The sequence below is a fragment of the Epinephelus moara genome, chromosome 21 (assembly GCF_006386435.1).
Source record: "Epinephelus moara isolate mb chromosome 21, YSFRI_EMoa_1.0, whole genome shotgun sequence".
Taxonomy (NCBI): domain Eukaryota; kingdom Metazoa; phylum Chordata; class Actinopteri; order Perciformes; family Serranidae; genus Epinephelus; species Epinephelus moara.
The window spans coordinates 16,672,421-16,692,266 of record NC_065526.1 but is presented as its reverse complement, the minus strand read 5'-3'; the positions used below and the strand labels follow the sequence as shown (position 1 = coordinate 16,692,266).

General features: G+C 43.1%; 1 protein-coding gene across 1 annotated transcript in view; it reads left to right on the top strand.

The window, feature by feature from the left end:
* The window catches only part of sgip1b (SH3GL interacting endocytic adaptor 1b), a 76,868-nt gene that overhangs the window by 38,891 nt on the left and 18,131 nt on the right, over positions 1–19,846 (top strand). The window contains exons 2-5 of the mRNA XM_050032840.1: positions 4,076–4,192; positions 8,672–9,032; positions 16,963–17,026; positions 17,728–17,773. Of these exons, the coding sequence (XP_049888797.1) occupies positions 9,023–9,032; positions 16,963–17,026; positions 17,728–17,773 (120 nt within the window). The 5' untranslated portion in view covers positions 4,076–4,192; positions 8,672–9,022. The remainder of the gene's footprint in view (positions 1–4,075; positions 4,193–8,671; positions 9,033–16,962; positions 17,027–17,727; positions 17,774–19,846) is intronic.

The window sequence follows — 19,846 nt, the reverse complement described above, 5'->3', positions numbered from 1 at the left end:
TGACCCTAGGAGCTATGCTGTCGGGGGCATTTTGCCCCTGGTAGGGTTTCCCTTGGCAGATTGGTTCTGGGCGAAGGGTCAGACGAAGAACGGTTCAAAAGACCCTTCATGATGGACACGAACAAGGACACATGTACCCGGCCAGGAGGGTTACCGGGGCCCCGCCCTGGAGCCAGGCCTGGGGTTGGGGCCCGTGGGCGAGCGCCTGGTGGTCGGGCCTTCGCCCATGGGGTCCGGCCGGGCCCAGCCCGAACCGGCTACATGGGCTCGTCCCCCTGTAGGCCCACCACCCACAGAGGGATCCAGAAGGGTTCGGTGCAATGTGGATTGGGCAGCAGACCAAGGCGGGGGCCTTGGCGGTCCGATCCTCGGTTACAGAAGTTGGCTCTTGGGACATGGAATGTCACCTCTCTGGCGGGGAAGGAGCCGGAGCTTGTGGAAGAGGTTGAGCGCTACCGGCTAGATATAGTCGGCCTCACCTCGACACATAGTTCCGGGTCTGGAACCCTAGTCCTTGAGAGGGGTTGGACTCTCTCCTTCGCTGGAGTTGCTCCGGGTGAGAGGCGGAGGGCCGGGGTGGGCTTCCTGATAGCCCCCAGACTCTCTGCCTGTACGTTGGGGTTTACCCCGGTAGACGAAAGGGTTGCTTCCCTGCGCCTTCGGGTCGGGGAACGGGTCCTGACTGTTGTCTGTGCTTATGCACCGAACAACAGTTCAGAGTACCCACCCTTTTTGGAGTCCCTGGGACGGGTGCTGGACAGCGCCCCGACCGGGGACTCCATTGTTCTGCTGGGGGACTTCAACGCTCACGTGGGCAATGACAGCGGGACCTGGAGGGGCGTGATTGGGAGGAACGGCCTGCCCGATCTGAACCCGAGTGGTGTTCAGTTATTGGACTTCTGTGCGGGTCGCAGTTTGGCCATAACTAACACCATGTTCAAACATAAGGATGTCCATCGGTGCACGTGGCACCAGGACAGCCTAGGTCGCAGGTCAATGATCGACTTTGTAGTCGTATCATTTGACCTGCGGCCATATGTTCTGGACACTCGGGTGAAGAGAGGAGCAGAGCTGTCAACTGATCACCACCTGGTGGTGAGTTGGATCAGATGGTGGGGGAGGACGCCGCGCAGACCTGGCAGGCCCAAACGAACAGTGAGGGTCTGCTGGGAACGCCTGGCGGAAGAACCTGTCCAGATGATCTTCAACTCCCACCTCCGGGAGAGCTTCGACCGCGTCCCGAGGGCAGAGGGGGACATTGAGTCCGAATGGGCCTTGTTCCGCTCTGCCATTGTCGAGGCGGCTGTTGTGAGCTGTGGCCGCAAGGCCGCTGGGGCCAGTCGCGGCGGTAATCCCCGAACCCGCTGGTGGACACCAGAGGTGAGGGGAGCCGTCAGGCTGAAGAAGGAGGCCTACAGGGCATGGTTGGTCTGTGGGTCTCCGGAAGCAGCTGACGGGTACCGGCGGGCCAAGCGGAGCGCAGCAGCGGCAGTCGTTGAGGCAAAAACTCGGGCGTGGGAGGAGTTCGGTGAGGCCATGGAGGAAGACTATCGATCGGCTCCAAAGAGGTTCTGGCAAACCGTCCGGCGCCTCAGGGGGGGAAGGCGGCAACTTGCTCACACTGTTTACAGTGGGGGCGGGGAGCTGCTGACGTCAACTGAGGACATTGTCGGGCGGTGGAAGGAATACTTTGAGGAGCTCCTCAATCCCACCAACACGTATTCCAGTGAGGAAACAGAGACGGGGGTCTCGGGGGCGGGTCGTCCAATTTCTGGGGCAGAAGTTGCTGAGGTAGTGAAACAACTCCGAGGCGGCGGAGCCCCGGGGGTGGATGAGATTCGTCCTGGATATCTCAAGGCTCTGGATGTTGTAGGGCTGTCCTGGCTGACACGCCTCTGCAACATTGCGTGGACATCGGGGGCAGTGCCTCTGGAGTGGCAGACCGGGGTGGTGGTTCCCATTTTCAAGAAAGGGGACCAGAGGGTGTGTTCCAACTACAGGGGGATCACACTCCTCAGCCTACCCGGTAAGGTTTACTCCAGGGTGCTGGAGAAGAGGGTCCGGTCGATAGTTGAACCTCGGATTGAGGAGGAGCAATGTGGTTTTCGTCCCGGACGCGGAACCGTGGACCAGCTCTTTACCCTCGCCAGGGTGCTGGAGGGGGCATGGGAGTTTGCCCAACCAGTCCACATGTGTTTTGTGGATTTGGAGAAGGCTTACGACCGTGTCCCCAGGGGCATCCTGTGGGGGGTGCTCCGGGAGTATGGGGTTGGTGGCCCCTTGCTAAGGGCCATCCAGTCCCTGTACCAAAGGAGCATGAGTCTGGTTCGCGTGGCTGGCAGTAAGTCGGACCTGTTCCCGGTGAGGGTTGGACTCCGCCAGGGCTGCCCTTTGTCACCGGTTCTGTTCATAACTTTTATGGACAGAATTTCTAGGCGCAGCCGAGTGGTGGAGGGTGTCAGGTTCGGTGACGGGAGGATCTCGTCCCTGCTTTTTGCGGATGACGTGGTCTTCCTAGCTCCATCGAACAGTGACCTCCAGCTCTCGCTGGGGCGGTTCGCAGCCGAGTGTGAAGCGGCTGGGATGAGAATCAGCACCTCCAAGTCTGAGGCCATGGTCCTCAGCCGGAAAAGGGTGGATTGCCCACTCCAGGTCAGGGGGGAGGTCCTTCCTCAGGTGGAGGAGTTTAAGTATCTCGGGATCTTGTTCACGAGTGAGGGTAGGATGGAGCGGGAGATTGACAGGCGGATTGGGGCGGCGTCAGCAGTGATGCAGGCGCTTAACCGGTCCGTTGTGGTGAAGAGGGAGCTTAGCCAGAAAGCGAAGCTCTCGATTTACCGGTCGATCTACGTTCCAATCCTCACCTATGGTCACGAGCTCTGGGTAGTGACCGAAAGAATGAGATCGCGAGTGCAAGCGGCCGAAATGAGTTTCCTCCGCAGGGTGGCTGGGCTCAGCCTTAGGGATAGGGTGAGGAGCTCAGACATCCGGGAGGGACTCGGAGTAGAGCCGCTGCTCCTCCACATCGAGAGGAGCCAGTTGAGGTGGTTCGGGCATCTGGTAAGGATGCCTTCCGGACGCCTCCCTTGGGAGGTGTTTCGGGCATGTCCAACCGGGAGGAGACCTCGGGGCCGCCCCAGAACACGCTGGAGGGATTACATCACCCGGCTGGCCTGGGAACGCCTTGGGGTTCCCGCAGAAGAGTTGACGGAAGTGGCTGGGGAGAGGACTGTCTGGGCTTCTTTGCTGAGGCTGCTGCCCCCGCGACCCGGACCCGGATAAGCGGAGGACGACGAGTACGAGTAGTCCCACAGTGGAAAAAGTTGCATTGTTAAAGCTTCAAATGGGATAGTGCAGAGCAAGAAGCATCAATAAAAATAACACAAAGCAACATGATAAGTAAGCAACACATTTAACAACACATTTCCAGCTGTATTTGTTAGTTCATTATTTGCGACAAATCAGGTAATTTTTGATGACATGTTGGGACATTTTCAGACATGTAGAGTCTTTCATTACCTGCACCTTACCTTTATTACCTGGGTTTTCCTGTTCTAGTGCACCACCCCCCGTGCAAACAACAAAACTGTATCTATTTACATGTAGTCACCATGAGTTAAACATGAATTAACACAAATACAAAGAATGTTATTGTGGCTCCAATAAGTTGCGTTTGTGGCGAGCAATCCGGGCATGTTAAGACAATAACATTATCCTTTCCTAACCATAATGAAGTGGTTTTTATGCTCAAACCTGACCACATATGAACCACAGCCTTGTTGAAACATAAAATTGAACACTAAGATATAAAGAAATGTAAAGTTTACACATATGCGCTACATATGAAATGTAGAAATTTAAAATAAATGTACAATGCCAACATTTATTCTGGTTGAGATGCCACTAAATCCTACACTTTGCTCCTCTAAAGTGCTTTTCATTGTTTTATCCTCTCTTTATTTGTGATGTATTGGCAGTTTTCATTTCCTGTGTATCTGACAGTGCCTCAGCAAATACTAACAGTAATTTGTCACTCGGCTTACAGCTCTCTGTCCATGTGTTTTGCTCTCCGCAGCTCTCCTTCGCTAATCCCAGTTTGTCGTGACCTCTGACCCCTTCGATGGCATCTTACGTAAGGAGCTGGTTAAGGAAAGCACACGGGAGCAGCGTGTGTTGTGTTGTGCCAGGTTAGGTAAGCTCATTAACAGTTACTCCAGGATGCCTGACAACAGCTACAAATACACAGCAGTAGTGGGAATAGTAAACCAAAGAAGTGATGACACGAGATGAAGGTGTCGGGCTCTGTTTCCTGTTCCCTAAATACTTTCAGAGTTTGGGACATATTTAACTTGGCTGTCTCAAGGGCACTGAAACGTACACTCGCTATACATTAAACAAACAGGATAAAGTAGCCTGCAGGGTTTGTGTGTCTGCGTCCGATTACACTCAGACATTTCACCCACCTCACTGACATACAATCGTCTCTTAACATGGGAGAACAGAGACAGCAGAGGGAGAGTGTACGGCCAAATTTGCGTCAGTGTTTTTTCTAATGTTCGTATTTTAAAATTACATGACCTCCATTGCAGAAACCGCTCTACCCCCAACACACACACACACATACACACACACCACAACACTATCCTCTAACTGCCTTCCCCCATCTGTCCTTTCTCTATCAGTGAGGGTGAGTCACTCTGCTCAAATAGTCCAATACGCAGCCATTAAAGCCACTGAATAATCATACCACTGCTTTCACCAAAGCATCTCAGTTTTTCTACTAACGTAAGACCGTATTAGTATTTAGATTAGTTTGTCCTCTGCCACTTTCTCTTTCTTCCAGGCTAAAATGTGAGGCCCCTCCTCCCACTGAGCATGTGTCATGATTACAGCTGACAGTGTGTACTCTGCGGTGGTAGACACACTGTCATCCTCCACTGTGACACATTTTTAACAATAGAAACAATCTTGCAGCTGTGTGCAGTGGATATACATATTCCTCTTTTGTTTGCAGAGTGCTACATAAAGTCGTTTTGTCCAACTCTTGAAAAAAGAAAAATCCCATCTATCTTCAGTTTTTCCACAGAGCAAAATCCATCCTCCTTAAATTGGACAAATGATCCTCTCTTGGCTTCCTCTTGTTCTTACGTCTAACTGGAGCCTTGACGGTGCAGATCACATCACTCTGATTCATCAGCTGAAGCACGAGTGTCTCTCTTTGGACTGGTTTTCCCTCGTATTTATCCAATGCAAACTTTGCAGTTCTACTGGGAATTCTTGCTCATCCTCAGCTTCCATCTCCTGCAGGCAACCCCGAGGCTTGACTGTTGGTCCAATCCTCTCCTCCAGTGATTTGCCCCATTTGGCCAAATCACTCAAAAATACGTCTCTTACCATTAGTATGTTGTTGATATTTAATTTAATGTCTTTTTAAAGCCCCTGAAAACTTGGTTTCAAATCTCAAGTATTTCTCTCTAACATGAAATATTCATGCCCAAAAAAACAACAGTTAAAAATCAACCCTGGTTATTATTTATTAAGAGTCAAAATCCAAACTAAACTGCTTCTTCAAGATGGTTTGGGTGTGGTTTGATCCAATATGCAACAACACCACATTTGTTTGAAAGCTTTGAGGCACTATCAGAATCGACCAACATGCTTTTTTCTTAGTTTGAACAATGAATATTATATCACATACATTGAAATGTATTGTATTTCATGTCTCCATGTGGGCCATCAAGATAAGAGTATGCATGCATAATATGATGTTAATTCCACTACAAGAGACTTGATGATCCTAAAATTAGGTAGCGAAAAGAGTGGATATATCGGTATCGGTATCCGTATTGGCCAAATAAGTTTTTACACACTGGCATATTGGATATTGGCAAAAAAATCCAATATCATGCATCCCTATCTGTAACATTACACCAGTACCATTCACAGTGATGCTAACAAGGCAGAAACACGCTGCCTTGATCATCTGTGCCATTCTGTGAGCTGAAACTTCTTCTGAAACGAATTCTGTTGCCACAGCTTGACCAGCCTGGCCTGGTCATATTTTCTGTCCACATGGCACTTTAAGATTTCTGTTTGCCACTTTGCTCAGGCACAGTGAGAAAAAAAAGGCCCTGACTTCGAGAGATCGAGTTGTGGCTTTGCTTCAACTGTGCGAGAGCCTGATGACAGCCGACCAAAATTTCTGACATTTAAGAAATTTAAGAAAGAACAGTTGATCTGGTCATGATTGGTCCTCCCTCCCTCAGTACACTGCACAGCCAACGCTGACCGACAAAACTGAAATTCAGTCTGACTCTGAAATGAGTCATGCAGCTCAAAAATTGAGTTAGAAATAGGCTCAAATTGTACAGTGTATGCCCAGTCTAAATAGAACACCACAGAGAAATCTCTTATGTGAAATAACCAAAACTGCTCCAACTCTGGCAGATACTACCGTGTTCATGTAGGAACTCGTTACTTACCGCAACAAGCTGAGTGAGGAAATATGTTTTGAAGGCCTTTCAAGTCCAATAATGGAAAAAGTCGATCAGATTTCACTAACTTCCTTGAAAACATCAAATATTGGAAGGAGATACTCCTTTCTCCTGATCGTCATTTATTCTACTGAGCATTCATTCATAAGATGCTATTTCCACCATTGCATTAACCCAGTCTTTCAATTCTTGGGCCTTTGTTGTCTTCCAGTGTCTGTCTTCAATGATAACAGAAAATGCATACTTGGATACATTTTTTATTTGCAACTGATCCCCCAGCAAACACAAATTTGGACTTAGGCTGAATTTATACTTCTGTGTTGAATCGATGCCGCACCTATGAGGTAGGCTCTGTGTCGATGTAGAGCCTACACTGTAGCCTGACGTGCACCTCCCCAGAAATGTAACTACACGTTGTGGCGACGCAGATCTCCTGTCTGTTTTTGTAAGATGACACCATTTACCTCAGTGGAAACGAAGCTTTTATTTGCTTTAATCTCACAGACAATAAAGTCTCCACAAAAATAGCATTTTAAGTCTTGTGTGATTTATCTTTCAGGGATTTATCCTGGCTTTATATGAGCAGAGGAAATCTCTGCTAGTCGCTAGGCTAATTTATACAATGTAAAATGCCATAGGCTTGTGCTAATAACGTTAGCATCTTATATTCGTTTGGAAAATGTGTTTAGTATAAGACAGCTGTTTTGTCGATGAACCTTGTGAGTTGTAATGGAGCTGAATCTTGTAACGTTACCTTTGTTAAATGTTGCTATTGCCCCTGGTTTTATATGAGTAGAGGAAAAGTTTGCTAGCTGCTAGGCTAATTTATACAATGTAAAATGCCATAGGCTTGTGCTAATAATGTTAGCATCTTATATTTGTTTGGAAAACGTGTTTAGTATAAGACAGTTGTTTTGTCGATGAACCTTGTGAGCTGTAATGGAGCTGAATTTTTTAACGTTACCTTTGTTAAATGTTGTTGTTGTCCCTGGCTTCATATGAGTAGAGGAAAAGTTTGCAAGCTGTTAGGCTAATTTATACAATGTAAAATGCCATAGGCTTTTGCTAAAAATGTTAGCATGTTGTATTTGTGGGGAAAATGTGTCCAGATAAAGACAAGTGTTTGTCTGTGAATGCTGGAAGTTATAGTGAAGGTGATTTGTGTACTTGTCTTTGAAACTGTCTCTATCAACCAATGTTTAATGTGTGTTTTAGCATTTTTTAACTCAGAGTAAGTTGTACATATCTATGCTGTCCTATTTAAACAAGTCAGTTACTTTCTATTTTGACATCAGTCAGACTTCTTTTTTTAACCTTCACAACAGTACAGACACAGACACAACAGCAAAACCTCTTAACAAGATAAAAACAAAATAAACAGTATTAGTTATTTCACTCCCCCTTTAGAATATTTGTACAAAAAGCACTGCATTGTCTCCAGCATACAGTGCATACAGTTGAACTCTTTTCTCTCAGAAACCTGAGGCCCCTTTTTATCAGAGCTTTTATCTGCCGCACACTCAAGGACAAAATCATGTGGTTCAGTAACTGTCCAAAAAAATGATGGAATCATCCTTCCTCTTCTGTTTGATTTTTTCCCCAGCCTATTCATGATTTCAACAAAGGTTTTGAGGAAACTTAAGGCTTTTTTTAACAGAGCCTGACCTCTTATTTTTATCCTGTGTTTGTCTGCATGTCTTTGGGTGAGTGATGCATTTGTCCCACTTTTTGGATTTGTGCCTTTATCTTTGCTCCTCGCTGTCCTGTAAAGCTCAAGTGCCCAAAAAATATAAATAGAAATTGAATCACATTTCAATGATAAAAAAAAAAAAAAAGAATCCGCTAACAGTATATTTTTTAAAGCACATTAAAGTCAACATTTCATTTTGATTTAAATTAGCTTTTATAAGTAGTAGATTATATTTTGTGAGACCTTGTATAATATGTATGCAGATGGCTGTAGAGTGTCTGCTCGAGGCAAGCCGAGAGGTGCTAAGGCATCAGGGGACAGCAGCCATGTGACCATGGTTGCAGGGATTGGTTTAGTGCAGATGTGACATCAGCGAGCCTCCCACTCCCTCCCTCCTCCCCTCTATCTCCCAGTCTTTCTCTGCCTCTCTCTGCCTCTCCCTCTCTCTTCACCGCTCTGCTTTTTTTTCTCCTTTGCCTTTCCTCAGCATCCCCCCTCTCAGAGATGGTGTGTGTCGGTGCTGCTCGGGCGGCCGGGGCCTAACGTGCACACAGACAGGACCTCCACCATCCCCCCGATCTGCTGCATATTCCTCGGGTGACTCTCCTCACTGTGTCCTCCACCACTGCTGCTTCCTCAGAGCTCTACCCCCACCCCACCTCCCTGTAAGGGTGTCTGGGAGTTGGGCCCTTGGGGGTGGAGGGAATCAACATCGTGCTTTGCTGGGGAGCCGTGCAGAATTAGCTATGCCCTGCCCTGGCATCCTTTGACCGGCTGGATTTCTCTATTTCTGTCTGCCTGCGCTCCGGAGGGCAACATAGGATGAAAATCTGCAAACATGATGCAAGGTAAATGATCTGTGCACTCCTTTATTTCCCATGTTCCCCCCCTGCGTCCTCCTCCTGCCCTCTTGTGTCCTGCTGGGCCATTTAAGGCTGGTGAATCCAGTGATGTGATCTGTCGTAACGTGAGGAGCTGAAATGAGCTGCATGCATGACCAGTGTGACAGTGTCGCTGTGAGTGTGTGACGTTGTTTGTGACAGATTGAGAGACAATGTGAGATGAAAGCGAAGGTGTGTGTGAGGTGTAGATTTGTAAAGGAGGAGCAGTGTGGTTCTGCACCTGCTTCTGTGTGTTCACACGTGTGTCTACATGTCTCTGTTTGCATGTGCACATTATAGGTCTGTTTTTAGTTGCACACTCAGTCTGTGTCATAGAAATATAGATTTTGGGGAGTCCAGGAAGCTGCACTCATTCATACCCCTGCTGATTATATTATATCACACCAACAGGACAGGTGATGCTCAAACCAACCATTATCTGTTGCCTGTGTTGCATTCAGTGAATTAAAACATGCTGTACCAAAGTTAACAGTGGTGGAATGAACTAAAGTACATCGTAAACTATGATGGAGGAGCTGAATCATACATCTAACCCTCCATGACAGATGCTGGGCCTTTACCATCCATTAATGCCAACGTGGTAATGGAAGTTGGCTATTATTAGCAAAAGGCCTGCAGTCAGCCTACCATGGTATTGTACTCTGTTCATTAGCTACACAACAACACAGATGTGGTGTCACATGCTTATCATAACCCTCATTAGCTACACGTGCATTGCAGATTGCACAATAGAGACTGTCAGGTGCAGTGAGTGACAGTCAGTAGATGTTATTTTGACTCAGAACATGGCTGCAGTACATGTGCTGCAATGACAACCTTTTTGCTGATGCAGAATACCCATGACATGGCTCATGATGTTAGACTACCCAGACAATCTCTCTCAGTTTGAAATGAGCATCTTAGCCTTTGATCAAATTTGTGCGAATGACCCCTTTTTGAACTACTGGTAAAAGTTTGAGATCTATCAACTGTGGCTTGACATCGTCTCCAAGGTCCATTACGGTGTTTTCGCCTGTTTCAACTACAAATCATACAGCCCACACACCAGAAGAAAATGTTGGTATTGTACGTTTCTGCAAACCACGGATATCTTACATCTGTATTTTTTATATCAGCATTTCTAAAGTGATGTAACGATAGTCTGATTACATGTATACGAGCTGACTTTGATGGCTGCCAAGCTGCAGACCACAGTTGGAGATCGATGAACAACAAAACAGGTTGGCGGCATTTCCAGCAGCAACTGTGCCAACAAATCAGGTGCTTTAAAGGAGCAGTGTGTAACATTTAGGGCAGTGGTTCCCAACTGGTCCAGCCACGGGGTCCAGATTTCTCCTTAGTCATTAGTTCGAGGTCCCACAGTTTAATACAATTAGCGTCATACTTGCTGTCTCTGTCAAGTAGCTGTCAGTTAGTCACTAATGCTACAGCAGGAAATGGCACTTCAAAATAAAAGCTCTGTGCTGGAAATTTACTGTGCTACTTAAACCAGTTGGGAACCACTGATTTAGGGGGATTTAGTGGCATCTAACAGTGAGACTGACTGCCGATTGCAACCAGCTGAAGCTTCTCCCAGTTAGAATTCCTCCAGTGTTCATTGTTTAGGAGGCTTTTAACGAGAGCCGAATTATCCGCAGAGGTCTATTCTTCTCCAAAACAAATGGACCTGGTGATTAAAACCAGTAAAACACTGAAAAAAGCAGTTTAACATTACAAATCTGTGTTTTTCCAATGCTGTTCGACATGTTGCAGCTCATTATGTGCTCACATTTATTGTCCGATAGATTACGATCCTGACATTTGGTGGGGGTTTTTTACTGGGAGCCGAATTATCTGCAGAGGTTGCTTTCTCTCAAAAACAATCAGATCTGGTGATTTAAACCGGTAAAAACACTGAATAAAGCAGTTTCACAATTAAAAATCTGTGTTTTTCCGATGCTCTCACCACAGAGGGGCTGCTAACTAAGATGCTAACACAAAAATGCAAATGACCCATCTAGACAGACGGTGTGTCTCAAATCACATACCTCCGTTAGTACACTTCTATGTAGTATACTATGTGCACTATGTACTCATTGGTGTAGTGCGCAAATTTTGACAGGGTAGTGTTGTCTCAAACCAAACACGGCCGTTGTGCACTCACCAGAAATGACGGCCGCAAATTAGCTAGTTAGCAAACTAGCATTAGCATTCGCGTTATCGTTCACGGTACCAAATCATTACAGACTGCTAAATTAACCCAACAAACATACTGCTGGCTTATATCTGACAGTATAGTGGTGCTTAGTGCAAAAAACACATGTATTTGTACAATGCAGCGACATTCACGGTCGCACAGTCCTTGGCTGTTATTTCCAGTTTGAAAAGTGGTCCTTCCCCTTCCGCTTTGTAGCCAAGATGGCGACCATTGGGGGCGAGAAGTGTCCATAGTTCCACACTCAACTTTCTAACTGTTTTGAGTGCACCATCTGGGTACTCATAGTGCACTGCATTTTTCCATACTTCTCAGTGTGAACGCACTTATGCACTCAAAATAGTAAGTGTAAGTACAGAAGTACGCGATTTGAGACACAGCATAAGTGTTTGGTTTGTCCGTTCTGGGCTATTGTAGAAACATGGCGGACTCCATGGACAAGGACCCGCTCGTTCTAAGGTAACGAGAACACAACTATTCTTACTTTAAGGTGATCACACACTGAAGATGATATACTTATTATATTCCATTTCTGCCAATATATCCCCCTAAATCCTTCACACTGAACCTTTAAGCTAAAACATGATCTTTTCCTAACTCTGACCAAGCAGCGTTTGTGCCTTAACATAACCAGACATTGACCACAGTGTTGCTGAAATGTAAAGAAACCTTTTCAGTATTTCTGCTACATAATAATGTAGCAATGTTACATATCTGTGGTTTACCGAAACATAAAATGCCAACATTTATTCTAGCAATTGGGTTGGAATCATACATAGTTTACACTAATTTACCAGATTTCCATCTCTCCAGGCCACCTTGAGATGCAGTTAATGCCAGGACTGTACGAAAATTAACTTGCCACAAATTGAAACCTCCTTGAGAAAGGCAATCAGTTGCTGAGAACACTTAAATAGACAAAAGGATGCACAACGCATCATCCGACCACATTGTAAAGCCAATCAGAAGGTGGGGTTTGATGCTAGACATCATAGAAAAGGGTGTATTACAGAATAATATGAATTACAAGTATGAATTAGTATAATGTGCCATTTGTTTGTTTGCCAGCTACCAAAGACACAAGGTTTCCTCGACAGTTTCAAATCATCAAATTAAAACTGAAATATAGTTCAAAACACAGGTAGTCACACTTCCTGGTGTACCTTTAAACATGAAATGTACAAAGAAGTGGTTGCTTTTTGATTTTATCTATCTTCTTTGATTCAAACCACCTCTCTATTAGGAAGCATGGTGTGATTACCATTGGTGTGGCAGAGGTAGGTGTGTAAAGACTTTTCACACCTATGCAAAACTGACAACCAGCATGGATAATAACTGACAGCTTGTCTGTTTTAGAAATTTACAACAGTAACTGAGGGGTTTGTTCAGATATTTGTTTGAAAGTCTCAACGGAGGTTTAAGAGTAAGCAGCTGAAAAGAGTGACCTTGATGAGCTTTTCAGAAGATCAAACCAAGAGGACAAACAGTCAGAAAGCTGAACTTGAAAGTTCATTCTTGACCAAAAAAAGGTCAAGGTCAACTTGCAACATTTCCTCTGGAGCTTTTAATCACATCATTTTCTCATGTTTTTGTGTCAAAGTGACTCACAGTTTAAAAATTAAATTGGTCCAGTACTGAACGAGAAGGCTGCAGACAGCAGCTGCGAAACAGGCTGCAATAGCAATTATGCAACATCAATTTACGTCCACTAAAAGTGTTTGTCTTTGCCTCTGATAGCCTCAGATTATTATTCTAAGTGTCTGACAACATTATGGAAAGGATCCCTACAGAGATAGACCTTTTTCTTAGAGAGTAGGATTGTTATAGTTTAACCCGAAACAGCCCTGAAATCGAAAATGTGAATGGCCCTATCTAGAGTCAGTGTTTGGTTTATCCTGTCTGCAAACATGGCAATGCAACATGGCAGACTTCGTGGACATGGACCCACTCCCTATGTAGGTATAAATGGCTCATTCTGAGGGTGCTTTTAGATCTAGAGTTGTCTTGCTTTGGTCCAAATCAGGGACTAATTTTGTTACGAAGTTGTATAATTGCCTAGAGCTGGTTCATGTTCTCACGGCAGCATTTACAATAATTGCCTAGAGCTGGTTCATGTTCTCACGGCAGCATTTACAAGTGGACCAGATCAAATGCCTTGAGCGAGAAAGCTGCTCTTGATTGGAATTTCCGTGCGGGAAAAATCCAGGAAGTAAACAAAACGTTGAAGAAGAGTACACTTGCAAGATAAATTTGACACTTTCTAATGTCACAATGGAGGGACAAACCATACAGTTTGAAAACGAGGCGCGGCTCCAACTAGAAAACAATGTTTTGATGCATTGGATGTGCTGAATGTGCATATTAAGGCAGTACAGGAGGAGGTGCACATTAATAATCCTCCAGGACTGTAACATGCTCATGTTTAACCCAAACAATGTGTCATGTGACTGCAGTTGGTTAAGATCCAGGTCGGAACACGTTCTCACCACAAATGAGCCGCACCAGAGTTTGTTTGTAACTGGACCAAGACCACCTCTTCAAGAAGGTCTTGATCCAGTTGTTTTGGTGCACACCTGAGTGTGATCACTATGTTCACACCTGCCCAAACCAACCGCTCTTAGGGGGCAATCGAACTTGAGTTTGATTGAAGCACCTGAACAGAACAAATCTTATTTTCAGGTGATTATACGGTAAAGAAAACATACTCATTATATTATATTCCCTTTCTGTCAGTATGTCCCCCTAAATCCTGCACACTGAACCTTTAATTACACTGTCTAATGAGTGTTGCCGGGCTCTCCTCGGGCAAACTTTGTAAATGGGTTACAAAAGCAGACCGGTCTGCTCGTACTCAGAATGTACCATATTGTTCAGCATGTTTGTCACATATTAATGTCGGGATTGATTTTCTATTTTTACTCTTTATCATACAAGACACGTGCGAGTTCGGAGTGGACAGGAGGCCCGCTGTTCAGAGCTGTCTCCACTGATAAAGAGCCATGATGCAGGAATAATCTGTGCTATTGAGCAGCCTGGCTAGCTACTAATACATCACAGGCCCTGACATGTCCTTCAGTACCCGGGAGAGCTTCATCCCAAGTTAATGGTACTGAGCACCAGTCTGGTGCAGCGCCTTTTACATTTATACTATTCATTAGCCTTATTATTTCAGTGTGAGTGTAAGTGATTATTCACCAAATCAGTGACTCAGAATTTATCTTGATTTTCGAGTCAGTCTGATTTACTTCTCCTCTCAGCGGACTTTAAAACACAATAATCACTACAGGACTCAATATTATACAAAAAAAGATAAATGTCTGTTTAGTGTTCCTGTTTTAAAATACGACCTACAAAAACCGAAAGAAGACGATAAACACACTGAGCTGCCTGTGAGCAGCACAAAATGTTCATCCACCCAACTGTCCATCACATGTGTCCCTGTTGCTCTTGAATGGATGCAAGAATCAGCTGTCACATGTCACATGCTTCCTCCAGGAGAAACATGTCCACACCATAGATAATACATACAAAAGAGAAAAGTACACTCAAGTGATTTCTCTTGCCAGCAGGGGATGCAGCTGCTGGTAATTTTCTTGCAGTAAGTGTTTCTCGTACAAATCTAGTAAACTGTTTTTATCTGACCAAAAGTGTTATACAGGTACATGTTGAATACAGTCAAATTGCATTTACATCTTTAACCTGAGGTGAGCAGGAGGATTGTCAAGGTTAATTAACTCATTGAGCTTCATTAAGTGTCAGAAAAGTTTGCTAACAACAAATCAGTTTGCCTGGCTTCGGCTTGTCCTTGTCTCTGTTGTTATTAGTGCATGCACAGAGCAGGACAGACTAACACAGAGTAGCCTTGAGGCTCAATTTGACAGAGAAGTCTGCAAATGGAGTCATAGAAGTGGCATGATAAAATAATAAATCTGTAAAAGAATAGGAACATAAATGTGGAAAATATAAAGAAAAAACAGATAATACATTTTTTTAAATTGGAAATATGCAGAAAAATGAAATATAAAAGAATAATTGTTTTAATTTATTTGTTGATTTATTTCTACATATCTTTATTATATATTTTTAGAAATATATTATAATATAATAATATAATATTTTTGCATTTGATTTTTAGGTATGTATATATTTATATTTACTTCATATGTTTTTTTTATAATGTCATTTATTATTTAATTTTTCTACAACTTTATTCCTTTTCTTATGGCACTCCTATGACTCCTTTCATTTCTGTGTCTGTTTTTATCATCAAAATCAAACGCTTGTTTTCTGTTTTCGGTGTGGCTCTATGGATGGAAATATCTGTCTGTCTGTGATCAGTTGGTCTGTCGGCCCACCCAACACTTGCCATGATCATATTAATGCCATTGTCTTGAGATGAATCCCTCTGAATTTGGTCGTCCTTTGACTTTTCGTCTTGCACCACAAGCTGGTTAAAGTTTTTATCCAGTGAAATATCTCTTACCTCAGCTGTGCACAGTGTCCAGTGCTAACTAGCAAATGTTAGCATGCTAACACGCTAAACATATACCACAGCAATACATGGTAAAGATCAGTGTGTCAGTATGCTAGCATGCTAAACTCACAAAAAGTCTGCTGTTAGTTCCTTAGTGATTTTAACAACAGTCACTGTGTCAGTACAGAAAACAATAGAGCCCACATGAAAATTCACAACTTGGTTTCATCCGCATCCATAAAAGTACATTTTCCAACCCTTTATCTATCATCTCTGCTGCTCCAAGCTCATCACAACCCCTCAACTCATCTGTGGACTCTCCTCTTTTGTGGAGCCATGACGGTTAGTGGGGATAGAAAATCTCCAGGCACCTCACGTTTCAATCCGACTCTGATTCAGAGGGCTATGATGCAACTATAAAACGTTTGATGCCTTTTGATGCAACGAAAGTTTTGGATTCTATACATGATTTCTTTTTTCTCAGTGTGACTACTTGCTACTTTAAAACCAGAGGGTATGTGTCACCCCTAACGGTAAGCCCCCAAAGGTCCAGGGCTTATGGGAAATATGTTTCTAGTTTTGCTTCTTTTTGTACATTGTAGTTTATTCAGTGTTGATTGATTCATCTCACATACTGTTAGTCAGTGACACACACATAATAACACAGATGAAACATTGCACTACAGCTCCAAGCAGTGAATTATGTCCTTTTCTTTCTGTGTTCCCAGTCGTCCTGGTTCTAGCTGCATGGTGCCAACCGTCAGTGCTGCAGGGGTCTTGGCACCCGGTTTGGCTGACGGTTGCTGCCGTAGTACATCTCCCCCCTCGCTTCCTCGAATCTCACTAATGAAGTGGACACATTGATCAACCTCGTCCTTTCCTCCCATTTTCTAAAGTCAGGGAGGGGACACTTTAGGGGATTGCGTCTGCGCTGCTTCATTTTCTATGGAAGCTTTCTCTAGACGGCAGGATATTTGCGTACCGGATCGATACATTCATTTATATCAGTTTATTTGGGTGACTCTATTTCCTGTGCGTCCACTATGACAGGTTCATCCTCAAGTTACTGTACATCAGCCTGTTACTGCTCTGTGTTTTTCCTTTTAAGTGTATTTTAATGGCAGGACTGTTAAGTTTACATTAGGCTCTAAAGCGTTAAATTAATTCTTCATGATGTCGCTCTCCCTCTCTCACTCTGTCTGCACCAGGACTGAAAAACCGAACCAGGAAAGCCTTGGGCTTACGAAAGAGAGACAAGGACACAGATGCAGCGTGAGTTTGCTCACACTCGTCACACGATGAACATGCTGAGTTTTACAACCATTTAACTCTGACAATGTGAATGAATATCAAACCTATTTAGTCTTATGGCAATGAACATGTACTTTGCTTGAGTGTTTCGGTTTTATGCTGCTTTATACTCCACCACATTTCCAATATTATATTGTTCTTAAGCTGCCCAACATTTGTATAGCAGCTGTGGTCACGAGTTACTTTGCATATAAAGATTTTACATACAAAACATATTACCATCTCATTAAATTAAATATGATCCAAATTCATAGATTAAACTGATGCATCCTTTTAATGCATCAATAAAATTAATCAGATAATATGAAATGTACAATATAACAACAAACAAAACCCACCCAAAGCAGCAAAAAATAGTCTTATGGTACAGACTGAACATTGTCTCTAGCATCGAGTACAAAAAACTGTCAAATATTGAATGTTTGGTTGGATATGTAATGTTTTTTAAACTTATTCTACGATAAGATGGTTCCTGATTTAATTAAGAATTTTGCTAATTTTAGACTACTTTAATTAGGCAACATTCTTGCGCTGCTGTTCATGTTTTGATATTTGTTAAATGACAGAAAACATTGTTTATAAGTAAGACTTAAAACTGCAAATATTGTATTGGCACCAGTGTTATGATATAAATTTTTCCTCTTCCTTGTTTCTTTTAACAGGAGTTCACCTGACAAAGACGGAACTGGAAGCGGAAAGAAAGGAAATGTACGTACATTTTACTTATTTAATTATTATTTCATTGTTTAAACACAAGCTGATCAACAAATACAAAATAGAAGTATGAACACTAGTGTACAGGAATATTTGGGCAGAGGCCTATATAATGTATATATACTTAGTTTCTGACAGACACTTTGTTATTGCTCTGTGTAATTTAAAGGGAGCTGACAAAAATAATGAATGTTTAAAGGGTAGGTGTAATAAGCTAAGGCTTCAGCTGACACCTTTTTGGTCCTGTTTTGTTATCTTTTTTTTTGTTTATCTTTTTTTATGCTAAAAAAATGTGTTAATGTTTATTTAATGTGTTAATGTTTATTTAATGTCTATATAGTTTTATAGGTTGGAATATTACCAACTTAACTAAACTAAACTAATCTAATCTAATCTAAACTTAACTTAATTAGACTAAACTAATCTAAACTAAACTAAAATAAACTTAACTAAACTTAACTTAATTAGACTAAACTAAACTAATCTAATCTAAACAAAGCTAAACTAAACTAAACTAAATTAGACTAAACTAATCTAATCTAAACAAAACTAAATCAGACTAAACTAAACTAAACTAAACTTAACTAAACAATACTATACTATACAATACTATACTAAACTAAACTCAATTTAACCAAACTAAACTAAACTAAACTAAACAGAACTCCGTCTGCATAGCCAGTCTCAAGGATTAGGTGCTGGTCATCTGCAGGAACATCTCAGATAAAATCATAAACATAAACCACCACACGCTGAACTGAATTTCTGTGATTTCATTAAGATTTTATTAAACTAAACTAAACTTGCTCTTTAAGTTCTCTCTTCTTCTCAGAATTTGTAAAGAAATAGGCTGTTTACAAAGGAAATCATCCAAATCTATAAATGATAAAGGGATGATTGATAATTTGGACATTGTTACCCCCTCTGATTCAAAGTGTGTCCGAACACACTACATCAGAACTCCTGTTTATCACAAGTTGGATCCTATTTTTTGTAGTTTTGGCCATGATTTGTATTTCATTGTGATAACTGTGTACTCACCATGGTAACTGCTGAGATCTGGAGACGTCACGACATCAAAGGCTGACAAAGCAGACAATCTGACAGGTTGTAAACAAGCCAACAGTTTGTCTAAACCACTTTATTTGGAGATTAAAAACAAAAGTAAGCCTATCTGAAATGTCTGTATAATCCCTCACTGCACAGGAAAACTGTGTGCACACAACTGCATCAACTCTGTCAAAGTTAAACAAGACGGTCAGTCTGTAACTCACAATGGATGTTTACAGTTGACAGTTTGGGTGCAAGTTTTACTGTTTGTCTTTGTTTTTCTTCCAAATAAGTTAGCATAACATGAACTTCTAAACCAAACCGTTTCTTCGTCTGGCTGCTCATATTTCTTGACCAGTCATACTTTTTTTATTAGCAATTTAGCCAAAATTTACTTGGTTTCTACAACGCTAATTTACTGACAGGAATAATCACCATAACGACAAAATTAACCCCGCCCTTTCCAAGTGGTATTATTGTTGTTGCCAAGACAGCTGTATTGCTTCCTGTTTTCCTCAGAGCCTAGTATTGGGGCTCTTTTTCTTTTGAGTTTCCACAGTCACTTTGGTTGCTCTATCGTCTGCCACTCCTGCTCCTGGGGAGGATAGCTGGAAAGAACTTACACTGATACTCCTTGGTAACTCGGGATAGCCAATTATCCCCTTCCTGTTTTGGTTGCCTGATGTTGAGGCATTTGCTTTGTGCCGTAAATCAAGCCTTCATTTTCCTGTGAGATCGTACCCAGTGGCAAACAGAAGGCTCAGAGGGAACCAGTCTAAATGTCAATGGTGTCATTATTCTCTTCATCTGACTCACTGGATGTAGTCTGTGGCTATAAACCTGCCATCGGCTGGCTACTTAGGCCGACATTCTTACTCTCCTCTACTACCTGCGTGTTACTGTTTTCAAAATCCCCTTTGCTATGAAAAACAAGGCAGGGTCTTTATTTAGCATCCTTGTGCCTCTCAGTGCTGACCTGGTGTAACTGGTACTTTCTTACCGACCTCAGCAGGGAGA